At 44.3% G+C, this 13,251-nt stretch overlaps 1 protein-coding gene across 6 annotated transcripts in view; it reads left to right on the top strand.

The window, feature by feature from the left end:
• Positions 1–13,251, top strand: part of LOC149372756 (tumor protein D54) — a 42,074-nt gene that overhangs the window by 21,943 nt on the left and 6,880 nt on the right. Inside the window, exons 1-6 of one of the 6 annotated variants that reach the window (XM_089567302.1) lie at positions 188–697; positions 2,370–2,503; positions 3,022–3,170; positions 4,786–4,845; positions 5,669–5,701; positions 8,368–8,469. In XM_089567302.1, coding sequence (XP_089423428.1) covers positions 502–697; positions 2,370–2,503; positions 3,022–3,170; positions 4,786–4,845; positions 5,669–5,701; positions 8,368–8,469 — 674 coding nt within the window. In that variant the 5' untranslated portion in view covers positions 188–501. Of the gene's footprint in view, positions 1–187; positions 698–2,369; positions 2,504–3,021; positions 3,171–4,785; positions 4,846–5,668; positions 5,702–8,367; positions 8,470–13,251 lie in introns of those variants that run through there. The other 5 variants (XM_089567298.1, XM_089567303.1, XM_089567300.1 and 2 more) reach the window with 5 other exon arrangements.

Below are 13,251 nucleotides of genomic sequence, written 5' to 3'. Positions count from 1 at the left end.
ACGAGGAGTAAAGCAAAGGAGAGGGACAAAGAAAATATAAAAACTGCGCGGGAAAAGCAAGGGCGCGCGCATGAGTCACACACGGCGTACTCGGCGTGCAGCACGCCGGTAAGAAGGGCCGTGCCGCCGAGAGCAACCAGGTAGCGTAACAATGGGGAAAGAAAGAAAGAACCCGGCGGCGGCGGCGAGAAAGGGTGACGCGGCGGCGGCCGCTGGACCGGTGTGGTGTGGCGTGGTGCTGCTGCCCGTCCGGCCGCCGAGGCGAGAGACGGCGACGTCGTGTGCGGCGCGGCTCGCTCTGCGATGCCGTCGGCGTGCCTTTCCTCCTCGTCGCGGTGACCGCGTTCCGTGTTGCGCGCCCCGCGAGCCGGTCGCCGCCACGTCGAGTGGACGCACCGGCGGCCACTGGCGTAGCCGCTGCCGCCGAGGAACGGGTTGGTCCTCGCCGCCGTCGTCCGGTGAGCGCGCGCGCGTCGTCGTCTCGGAGCGAGCGGCGCTCGCATGGACCGCGCCGGGGCCGTGACGTACGAGGAAGACCCGTACCTGCCCGACTGCAAGGCCGGCGAAGAGGAGTCGCCCGCTTACGACTCGGGCCAGGACCTGGGACAGGTGGGCGCCACCGACCCGACGCTCGACGACGAAGGGCGCAGCCTCCTCAGACTGGCCGCTGGCGAAGAGATCGAAGAGTTGCACCACGGTGAGGGGCGCATTGAAACTGCTGCCGGAGCATGAAGTTGAGCAGCTGCCGGGTTTGTGTTGTGTCGAGGCAGTGCTCCGAAGTATCAAAGACGGATGCGATACTTGTGGTACTTGTTGCGCCTCATGATCCGGCTCGGTGGCCGCGCGCGCGCGCTCTCGTTCGTTATCTCTCCTCTTGCGCATTTTTGCCCCGTGCTTTGGTCGTCGAATTATGCCTCGATTTTTTCGTACCGCGCTGTTATATTTGTTTAAGCGCTTGGGCTACGGCACTTTTTTTGGGGGGAACTTCCAGCTGGTGCATTTCCCGAACAGCTGTTTGACTGAATGAATGAATGGGCATGGCACTCGGCTTCTGCCTCGTGGTCACTTTGTGCGCCTTTGTTTTGTCTGGCTCATCGGGGTCGTTTTTGCGCCTTATTAAGCTAGTGCAGTTCTGTTCTGGTGTGCACTGTTTAACATGTGCCACATTTCACAACAGAGGCTAGAGCTTGCAGTCAATGTGTACCAAACATGTATATTTTGCATTACAGGTGCATTGTTTTTGAAGCTTCTTCCCGACCATTCATTCTTTTTTCCGCATTTTATAATTGTGCACTGCTTATTGCCTAGGCTATGTGCTTTTTCCCATATCTGCTAGCAGGCATTATTTTTCAGCACTTCACAATTGGCCTTACGCTAAAAAGTAGCTTAAACAGAGCATCCATGCGTGCATTGGCAGATAAGACAATCGGCTGCAGTGCAGTGCATACGAACGTGCCAACCGCATCCTCCTGCGCAGTTGTGCGTTGTCAAGTAAAGCCCTCCTCGTGTTTTCTTGGCACGTTGTGGTACAGGCTGCCATTGTGTCTGCAGACATCTGGTTCATCGCAGCATGACAGATCTCGCACACGTGCCTGTCACCTCACTGGCTTTTCGGTCGTCTGCCTCCACTTGATTTTGGATGCGTGCCCAGTTTGCCCAGCCACAGTAGCGTTGAACTGGGCTCCGCGGTAGATGCTTCTATTTCCTTGAGCTACACGCTCAGAATTGGCCCTTGTTTTTTTTTCCTAATCCTTTTCCTTCTTTTCATGACAGAGAGAATCTCTTCACGATTGTGTACGATGTTTTTAGTTTGTTTAGTATGTTTAATTTTTTTTTTAAATGTTCTGTTAACTCTGTGTCAGAACTGACTTCAAAAACTAGATTGCAATTTGTCTACTGCATACAGTTTGCTCTCAGGCTAGTGTCAGCACAACTTTGTCGACATAACCTCGAAAAATGGCTTGACGCATCTAAAGCAAGTTTGCTGAGTCAGTTTCTTCAGAGATTTGTCGAGCTTCTGTTTCAATCCACTGCATCGGCAGACGTCTGCGCATCATTCAGAGGGTACAAAAGTAGAGTGGCTGTTGCTACTGCGACTGCTAGGGAGTAGTAGCAGACAATGGCGTTGCTATGATTGCTTTTCCTGCAACCTTTCGTGAATGGCCACTGGCTCAGAGATAGCGCAGATGCCTTGGGGAATGCGTTCAGTTGTTTAACTTGCTGTCTATGACAGGACGACGAGGCAGTTTGCTTGTCATGCAAGTAGAAAGCAGGCGATTATCAGCCTGTATAGAACTTTTGTCTTTGCCCATTATAAAACAGGGCCACTAATGGCTTCATTTTATATTGGCTCTTTCTTCTTTTGACAGAGAACTTCTTTGATGCGAGTGCCGACGTGAAGGTGAGTGACGCCACCCCGGACAGCGGAGTGCACGACCTTTCTGGAATGGACCCCGAGGAGAAGGCTCGCCAAGAGGCTGCATGGAGGGACGAGCTGGCACAGGTGAGATTCATGGCTTTAGAGCAGTTGCAGCTGTTTATAGTGTGCGGAGCGGGACGTCTGTGAGGAAAATTAAATGAAGCCAGTTATTGAGGATGCACTTACAGGAGCTGAGATAAGTATATACCTGGTCTTGGTACATTTAACGCCATATTTTAATCAGATTTGCAACATCCGTGGTCTTCATTGAGCCACACTTGTTTTAAGGAAGCTGAACCATGCCTGTGTTGTGATATATTGCAACCCGATCTCGGGGCATTGACAAAAATTTAAAGGAGCTTTTCAAAAAACTTTGGTAGTGCGGCTATAGAAAAGCAGGGTTCTTGTGGCCTGAGTTGTCACACTGCCAGAATATGTGGCAGGCACTTAGTATTGTGGCACATGACTGTTGGCATGGCTTCTGTGTTCCTTGACCGTGTGCATGCATAGGTGGATCATGGTGGGTTGCCATTACTGGAGTAGGCCATAGCTGCTGTGTGCGCACCGTGCACGTACATTCGACCGTTCCTCTCTGTGCACAGGTGGAGGAGGAGATCCAGTCCCTGCGGACCGTGCTGGCCACCAAGGTGGCCAAGTCCCAAGAGCTGAAGCGCCAGCTGGGCATCACCGTCTGGAAGGAGCTCAAGGATGACATGGAGCAGGGCATCAAGAACATCCAGGACACTGCGGCGTAAGGGACGACCGCTGCCATTTCACCTCCCTCCCCCCCTCTTGGGGTGCTTTCAGTCCCTGTTCCATTCCTTTCCACTATGCACGTTTTCAACATGCCAATGTGTACGATGGGTATACAGGTGTCTGAACCATGAAATGTTCTTTTACATTGCAAGGTGTAAGGGCTCCTGTCTGAGCAGAAAAGTGAAGGAACGTACTGGCACTTTACTGCTATAATGTGGGGTCCTGGTCGTGAATTCTTTTTAATTGATTTGTACGAAATTTTATTTTTATTTTTGATATTTTGGTGCCAAAGATGCAATAAATTTTCTCCTAGAATAAATAGTTTTTGTCGTGTAAGCAAAATTCCATGTTTGGAGGAATGTTTGGATGATCTGGAGTCATAAGAGTGGTGCAAGACATAAATGAATAATCTGAACCCATTGGACCAAAAATTATTGCAGTTTTATCAGTTTTCAGGAGACAGCTGGTCTTGACCTGTTGTACAAATGTTTTTGAAAATTTTGTTTAAGTATTGGTTTAAAAGTAATCTCTTTGCACAACTTTCTGCTACATTCTTTGAGTCAGTGCTACAGCAGCTGTTAATTTCCATAGTTAAAATTCAGAGCTTAGTTTTAAAATGGCTGTGCTCGTGTATCTGCCTGAATGTGGATGACAACGCAGGATAATGAAGAACTGAACTAGTGGGGCGGTTGTGGAGAGTTGTGTTGTAAAATCTTGTTATGTATTACTGTGAATAAAGCTTGTGGGTCAGTGATTTCTTTATAAAAATGCATAAACCTAGACTGCTTTGAAGATAATACCCACCGAGTTAATAAGGTGCGTGGCTTGCATGCGATGCACTTGAAAGCCTTAGTGTACGCAGAAGGCTTACATTAATAAAATGTTCTCAAGGTTTCTATATTGCAAGTAGTGATAACTTATTTGAAAGAATATGCCAGACTGGAATAATGTTGATAAAAGGTCAATTTGAAACTTTTCCTGCATGCGAGCTAAAAGTACAAAAAAGCATACATTTGTGGCCAGCAGTAGGCCAAACTTGTTCAGTGGTATACAACGGGTCACATATTTAAGAATGCAGTTACCTTTTACGGTCAGTCACTTGGGGATGGGGGAGCTGCTTTCTTCCAGCTGGATCATTTCGTGAGGAAGTGAAAACTGTGCAAATGGGGCTCGAGTTGCTAGGGCTGGAAAATACATTAAGCACTAGCGTAGCAAATGTTTACCTATGCATGTAATGGTTAGTGTGTTGCGAGCCTAGGCTTCTTAGTTTGCTGATACCTTCATGTCATTATTTTATGTTTGTGTTGCCACAAACGTAAGTCATGCACTGTATTCAGTCTTGCCAAGATTTCTTTAATCGGGGAGTATCAGGTTAATGTGTGTAACCAAGCACCCATTTGAAACAATATTTTACTAGTTGTTGTTTTCCAGAAAGGAAAATTTTGAAGCATCATTAAACATCGAGAGAACATGTGTAGTTGGAATGTTTATAACAAATATGGGTGTACTCTGGTTGACCTTCTGGTTTCCCCCCCAGTGGTCGTGGCAGAGGCAAACTCATTTTGAGAGGAAACACATTTTTTTTTTGTCTGGCTTTTTTGTTGACTCAGGTTTAAGGATGTCAGTGGGAAATTGGTCGAATGGAATGCTGCTATCACAAGCGCTCCCATGTGAGTTCCCCAACCCACCTGTTGCAGATTGGCCATGCCGCTAGTCACCAGTCCCGTCCTCCGTCATGTCGTGTCATGTCACACACTCGTCATGTTCTTGAAAACTTCTGCGCACCTGTGCAATGGTTCCATGTCATGCCTGGAGTGTGCTGCAGCTAAGAAAATGGGGAGCTTAGACAGAATTTTTTAATGTTTACAACTGATGTAGCGGGACCGAAAATTGTGCATATTTGCTACTTCGGGCTGACCTGATACCATTTGCATGCACTTAGAGTGGTTGAGGGCACTTTCACAATGCTTGTGAGGTTTGCCAGTCTGGATGGCCTTGATGGTTTGTCCTGATGTCTACCCACATATGTCGACATCTAAAAGGGGCACAAATTTTATTCTCAGAATCAATGGACTTTGAATTGCTAATTTGATATTCTTTGAATACAAAGCTTCACATCCTTGTAGGATGTAAGATTTGAACTTCAAATGCTGTCAGCTCCCTTTTGTATATCGTGCATTGTGAAAGCGACCTCTCATTGAGTGCGTTGCTTTGCTTTTCTCCTTTTTGTCCATGTGTGCACTCTTTTTGCTCATGCTAATACTCAGATGTATGAAAGTGTATTGTTTGTCTGGACTGTGGCATTAACCTTCTACCTGAGCTCCTTGCTGATGCATTGCTTTCTTCCTACTTTGGGGAATAATAATTAGCTCGCAGGTTCTCTGTCAGCACTTTTTTAATTCCCTGACTTGTTGTGCATGTCATCTGCTCTCACCTCATTAACTTCCCTGCTTATAATGTGATCATGTTTTCTTCGCATGTCTGTGCGCTCAGTCAAAGCTTCCCGGGCATCTTTAACTCTACCACGTACGTGGGGCGCTCTTTCTCTCCTTTCTGCTTGTTTCTCGGCATCTGCTTCGGACAACCTGCTGAAGTTTATTAAGTTTTGGTCATTATGTGAAAGTAAAATGTGTTTTACAACCTAAATTGATATGACACCTTTTTAGTGATGTCGAAACGTTAATCTTTGTGAACAGTAACTCTAACCTCAAGAAGAGAGACAAAGCTGCGTAACTGCTAAGAGACATCGTTACGCTTAGATTTACTAAATCAGTGTGTAGCTTGTAGGTTGTTCTACAGGAAGAATTTAGTAATAATGAAGACATTGTTGGAAATTGTGCACGCATGATTTTGTTTTCAAAGCTATTTATTAAATGGCATGTTGGTTTTATTTTATGTGAAGCACCATTCAGGTGCCTGTAATACAATCAATATATGGGCTCACAAACGAATGTCAACTGAGACATTGCATGGAATGCCAAATGCATATCAGTGGTTTTTTTTAGTTTAAGGGAAGCATGCCTGCATTTTGTTAGCAGGCTGAACACCTCTTACGAACAGCTTTACATTGGCAGGCAACAGATTAAACTGCCTAAAAACAAAAGGAAATATTAAGGAAGGGAATTTTTTGGCTAGAACAATATGCAAGTACTATTGCATGACTCAATACATAGTCTTAAAAGCCACTTTGTGAAAATAACATGCGGTTGGCACTCATTGCATCAGCCCCAACTGTCAGGCTTCTCATTTGTGAGTGGCTTTGGAAAACGGAACCAGAGTACTTGATGATGTAGGTGTTAGTAAGAGCTGTCTGTTTATTGGTCAGATGTGCAAGGGAATCCTCCAAGGTGGAGTAGATTTGTAATAAGGAGTAATTACTCATTGGCATCCACCCGAGCACAGCGAATGCAGCTATAAAGGAAAGCTTCCGCAGAAACCTCGTAGTTAAAATTTGTGCTGGTCCTGGGCTCGAACTCGGGACCACTGCTTCGCCTGAGGTAACCAGGACAGTTGGCATATGGTAGGGCGAGAGCGAATTGATCAATAACTTGGAAGTGGGAACGGTGTTGGTCAGATGTTTAAGGGAATCCCCTCCCTCAAGGTGAAGTAGATTTGTAATAAGGAGTAATAACTCATTGTTTTTGGGGTGCGGCCCATACACGCGATGTGCGAAAAAAAAAATTAAGCAATAAGACACCAATCGGGGAATGAGCGGCATTTATTCTGCGTCCAATCGTCACTCGCCGAGTATTTTGACTCAGCTGGTGCTGTGCTCTGGTGCACGCTCATCCCAAAAGAAGTCGCGCAGCATGTCCGCTGTCAACGCGTAGCCGTTGTTCCGCACTTCCATCACATATGAGAGCAGCTCTTCTTCCAGTTCAGGAAACTCGCATGGCTTGCCTCGAAAAGCGGGCTTTTTGCAGCTTGTGTTTCTCAATGCATCCTTCTGGTTGCACCATCATTGGACGCACTCCTCGGCCACATAGAATTTCCTGCCCGCCTCACGCTTGCCGTGTTCGAGAGCTAACTCCCAGCCGTGTAGCTATTAAGGTGCTTGCCCATCGTGCTAAAACTGCAAAGCTCAGCGGCAGCACGCGAAAGCCACAACCACCACAACTACGGTGAAGACGCTAACACGCCACAAAAGGCTGGAGCTAGTAATACTGATGGAAATGTGGATAACGCAAGCTCTCAGCGCAAAAAAGAATTGACGATGATGAAGATGACTGCGACCTCGGCCGCCATCCATGTACGAAACTTGGAAGCTCCTGTGCGCGTGCGGGGCCTCCGCGATCGAGCGCACTGTTGCTTGCAGCTGGAGCTGATCGCGGAGGCCACGGCGCGTGCATTTAGAAGGCTATTCTGACCTGGGTAGTGGAAATTTCGGGTGCGGCCCGCCGTACATGGATTTTTTTTTTGAAACATTTCCTTTGGGAAAACGGGGTGCGGCCCATACATGAGTGCGGCCCTTACATGCATTTATACGGTATACCCAAAAATATAAGATTACACAAAATATAAATGAAACACAATTTGGAACACAGAATAAAGCACTTTGGAGGCATATAATGTGCCTTGCATTGACTGATTCGAGCCTGCATTCTGCTGAAAATTAACTTAAAGAGTGCTGGTAATTTATGTGCACGACTGACCTTTAAAAACATGCTTTGTTCTATAGGTGAAAAATGATTCTTTAACAGGTTGCTTTGCATGTGAAGATGTGTGATGTAGTTATTAAGACTTGCAGATAGGTAGCTTATATATTGCACAGGTAATGACTAGTCTGCTGTAAACAATCTTATTTTTTTAGATCCAAATTTTCACGTTATTCACAAATAACATTGGCCTTGTGAAAATTGATCCTGCGAATAATTTGGGCAGTAGGAGCACTGAGGGGCCCATTGCCTCTGCTTCGCTAAATTTAGTACTCGTGAAATATTGAGCTCGCGGAAAAATAAGTTGTTTACGGTATTTGGAGGTTCTTGGCATGCTTACAATGATAAGTCTCACTGTATGTGATTAATATCTTCCTTTAAGGCATGCTGCTGAAAGTTGACACTTTGCATGCGGTAATAATCAATTTTGAAACCCTGCTAATGCAGAATAATGCATGTCATTGATGACCGAGGATTGGTTGTCACAAATATCTGATGCTGTTTTCTTTTGCTTGCTTTTTTCCTCCCTCATTGCAGCTACCAGAAGACTAGTGCCACAATCAAAACTGCTGGAGAGAAGACCACTACTGCCCTAGGCAGCCTGGGTGCCAGCATGTCCAAGAAACTGGGAGAGATGAAGTAATTCAGTCTTCTTCTTGATGTTTGGAATGTTCAGAGGTGTCTTTTCTTGGTCTTTGAGAATCGAATTTAACAAAACCGAGACAAGCATTGCGGTAAAACTTTCATTTTAGCTACATCACAGCCGTGAAAACTGCTAAAAGAAAGGAAGGTGACAAGCAGTGGTGTTGAATTGCTGGCCTGTAGGTTCAAAATCTGCATGCAAGATAAGGTTGTGGGAGCAGCTGTTATACATTAGAGTGGTTAGACTCCTGTTAAGACAAACTTGGTAAAGGTGACTATTTGTATATTCTTGGAATTCTGGGTGTGTGCTTCTCAGTGGAGACAAACTTTTGCAGTGACTGAATTTTTGGCGACTCCGATGAATGGAAAGGTGTGTAGATGCAAGGGCGTATCTGCCCGTAGAATTGGCAACAGCTGTGCTGCAGGACAGAAAAGTAAAGAGAAAGAAAAATGACAATGCAATCATGAAGCTTGTGCCACTGAACTAGGTGGGGTGGGGGAGCAAAAGAATCTAGAGGAAAGGCAAAAGGCAGAAAAAGAAAACTGAAAAGCGGTCACTGTAAAAAAGGGAGGAAAAAAAAAAAGGTGTTTTTGAGAGAGATCATGTGAGCATGTCGTGTCTTTATTGCTTTTGGTCATGCATACTTGCAATAAACCCTTCTTTTGCAATTATCTTTTCGCTGCAAGGCCATTTCATTCAGTGTGTTCGTCTAAAATATATTTCGGTACACCTGGCATGCTCACACATACTTCTCGGGGGCACCTCTGATAAATTTTCATGGTCCCTCCAAGTTCGTCTTAAAGGGATTCTACATAGGCAATGACATACTTTATGGTGCAGTTATTGCCATGTGTGTCTGGCACACTGCAGTACTGTACTTACCATGACAGTTTTACTTTTAAATGCAGTGGCATATTGAAAGTCCTATAATAATGTACACAGCAGATGTCTTGGAGGATGCAGTGTCTATCAAAATTCCAATCCATGTGGGTAGCTTGGCACACCTAATTACAATGGCTAAGGCAGCCTGACTAAAATTTGCTAATAACCTATTGTACCTGTAATGAGCTTTATTCAGGACTCGCAGAATGCTTGAATAACTTGAAGGTGAAATTTAAGGACGTCTGAAGTCTCAAATCTTGAAATGTCCTTGTTGCTGCATCAGTTTGGCCGTTGTGGAGTTCAAGAACAGCACACAGTGCATAGCCTGCTTGGCAGTGTGTTTGTACGGGCACAACTGTTCCGCATGTTTAACTGGTAGCATGGCGTCATTTCAGGGCCTCCTTATATAACTGGGTTTCGCTACGAACATGTAAGCATTTACTGTTACAATATGAGCAAACAGCCACTGTGTGCCGAGAAATTTCAAGTTTATACCCTTTAGCTCTCTGTACATTCGGTTGATTTTTCAAATCTGGATGGGAATGGACAGTTCTCGCCAAACTAGCAGATCTTGCCTTATCTGTGAGGGCTGTGTATGTGGCAAACTCTGGATACATTGTGGTCCCTAGTATCATCCAGTGGCGATTAAAGTTGTTCTGGCTATTTTTATGTGTAATTTAATCAAATTTGAAGTATCGTGCTCATAATGAACTAAGAGGTGTGGCAGCAGCTTGGTTCTCTAAGCAGCGCAAGCACAGTGGTGCTGAAAATTGATGCAGTTACATGTCGATCGAAAGATCATAGTACACTGTTTGTGAAAATTGGGTACTCTGTGTTAAGTTGCATTCATTTATACAGTAAAAGCTTGTTAATTCGACCCCCATCTATTTATATTTATTTTTATTTTATTTATTTAAGCATGCTGTAAGCCTAATTAGGCTCTTACAGGAGCGGGCAAAATAATGGGACAGTTATGCAAAAGAATAGCATATCCAGTATAACATACACAAGATACAAAACATGCACACTGCAGTAGGATAGACCATAGAAAATGGGCTGATAACAAATATACAGTGCGTTGAGAGACCATCGACTTTCAAAGGACATGCGCATTGCCATACACGTTCATTTTGATGCAACTAAAACACTGGAAAGAACAATGAAACCACGAAGAGATACAATCAGGTCAACATGATAGTCAAAAGGCACAAGTAAGAAAAAATATTAAACTGAACACTCGCGGTGAATAACTCGAGACATCGTGGAAGTCATTTTTTTATTGTAAATTCTATTTTTCAAAGAATGACTCTACATTTTCCAAAAAGATATCAAGAGAAACGTCATCCATGAATTCGTGAGGCATATTATTCCATTCTTAAATTCTTCTGTTCGGCATTAATTTGGAAATCCAGGTAATTCAAACTGCCGGCTTGGTCCCGGCCAATGCCTGTGCAAGTCTATTGTGCCGGACGATCGCTAATTTGGACACTACGGATCTCGCACCAGTTAATTTGAACGGGCTCTCAAAGGCAGGCCACGTCCAGGTATGACCTGTGCAGCGAAGTCGTTGAAATAGCCTTACCCAGAACCTGAATTACATGCTGCATAGTTACTTCTACACCTGTGACACGTGCACGACGGCAGGCGTGACGACGAATGGGTGGGCCCGTATTCGAGAACACTTCAATCGCTTTGTTTCGGTTTTGCTTTTCTGAGCTACTGCTGGACTGTAGCGGTCGGCACTCGCACCCTACCCCTCCTTATGGGCGGACTGGCCACTCGCATGGGAAGCACCTTGGCGCTTTTACTGTGCGATCGCATTATTGGCGCACTGCAGATTAACTTGAAGAAATGAAGGCTGGTATGTCTAAGGCCGCAGTCCTGCACGTTTTATGCATTCACTTTGTCACGATTTTTTAATAATTTTCAAGCAGGGATATGACGACTATTAGGTGTGGCCTTGCCAATGAGATGTATCAAACTTGAGGGTTGCACATAGCACCCCATGATCGTTTCTGCTGCTGCTCGTGTATTAGGGTCCCATGAGATAATATGGGAATGCCACAAGGCACCCTGGCAGTGTATGCGTTTGTTGTTTCTTCTTGAACAGACGAAAATGGGAGAAAAACTCCAGTGCAAAGTAGCTGTAAATTGCCTCAGGAGCATTGTACCTGACGCGCTCTTAGAACTAAGTACTCAGTACCGGTAAGTTAGTTCGTAATATAAGTAATTTTGGCGTGCACCCGACAGTGTGCACGGAATAAAGTGTTAATGGAAATGTGAAAAACTCATTGCCACGGTGCTCTCATCTCAAAATCAAGCACCCATTTAATTTATATAAATTTACTGCGATGCAATCAGTTCTTGAGTTTTTTTCCGGAGTCATTCGATTATGTCAACTTTCGGATAATTAGAACATTTTTCCCGGCCCCTTGAAGTTCGAATTAACAATCTTATCTTACTGTACAAAACGATAACCTCGGTCCATTCACACTGGATGCATTGCAAGTCATATTGAGTGCAACTGTGCATTTCCGCTGATGTCAGAGTAAGTTTGCTTTTGAGATACTCTGTATAGTTTTCCATTTGTGGAAATTAACATCAGTTATTGTAGTCTCAACTGGACAGTTTTTTAAATTTTTGTCAATGTTCACACAGCTCTATTTTATGCAATGAAGCTGTTAGTCTGTTGTTGTACCCAAACAGCAATATGGAAAACAAAAATCTTTGCTGATTTGTTTATATGGTATCCATTCCCAAATTGCAGGAAGCATTGCAACTGTAAAAACTAAATTTCACAGCTATGTTGTGCTCTTAAAAATCTCGTTATACCCATTTCATTGATGTAGGAGCACGTCATTAATATTCATGAAAGGATAATGGAAAGCTGAGCGATTCCAATTATTCAAGACATGAAGGTGCAGAAAAGTGTTGTGGTGTTATTATTAAGCTCCTGGTAACATTGCGTTGTTGCGATGTGTGCTTAGTACGCTGCTTTGGCGCAGTCTTTGCCACTGCTGAGGTAAATTGTCGGGGATCATAAAAAATCATTGATAGATGAAGCCGAATTATTGAATTTGGCCTTTTCATTTACTTGAGGGAATCACGCAGTCTGTATTTGTTTGCAAACGAGAGAGAAAACATGCATGCAAAATGAAATTAAAGGCAAAATATTCTTGAAGAGTAACAGCATATAACACACATTGAAAGCAAAATCCTTGGTAGCACAATAAAGATGGCCATGTTCAACACAACCCTCATTATTATGGATGATTTTTCTGGCAACCAAACTTTTTGCATTGCATTTCTGTCTCGTTATTATGGAAACCCACTTTCTTGACAATGGAAGATGTAAAAAAGCACAGAGCCCATTAAGGCTCATGTTTTTTTGTAACGTTAACGTGAATAGCAATCGGAACCAACCTCGTCTGCCTCAACCAGATACCTCTGTTTCTCTGTTTTCAGTGCAGGACACCATCAAAACGCAGTGTGAAATTGCAAATGCCTGAGCAATAACCAAATTTTTTTGTGGTTGTATGCTTTACACTTTCAAGGCAGCCGGTCTGCACACGTCACCACTTGTAATGTTACATGAATGGCTGTGGAAAAAATTATTTTAATCTTGTGCTACCATCTGAATCTTGTGCTAAGCACAAATATGTACAAGCATTGGTGGGGCATGGAAATCTGTAGTAGGAAATATGACATCACGTCGTGAGATGCCATCACTTATCTAACGGGCCGCAAGGTGCTTCAGACTGCGCCACATCAAAAATAATGGCTGCTAGGCTAATCCAACTCGAGCTCAAAGAATTTTCTAATTTCCACTTCAGTTCCAAACATTATGCACTGAAGCATACCTTGATCCAGAAGTTAAAAAAAAAATTACTTCCTCC

This window comes from Amblyomma mixtum, chromosome 1, assembly GCF_055824585.1.
Source record: "Amblyomma mixtum isolate Tamu chromosome 1, ASM5582458v1, whole genome shotgun sequence".
Classification (NCBI taxonomy): Eukaryota; Metazoa; Arthropoda; class Arachnida; order Ixodida; family Ixodidae; genus Amblyomma; species Amblyomma mixtum.
This window is presented reverse-complemented; position numbering and strand designations above follow the sequence as displayed.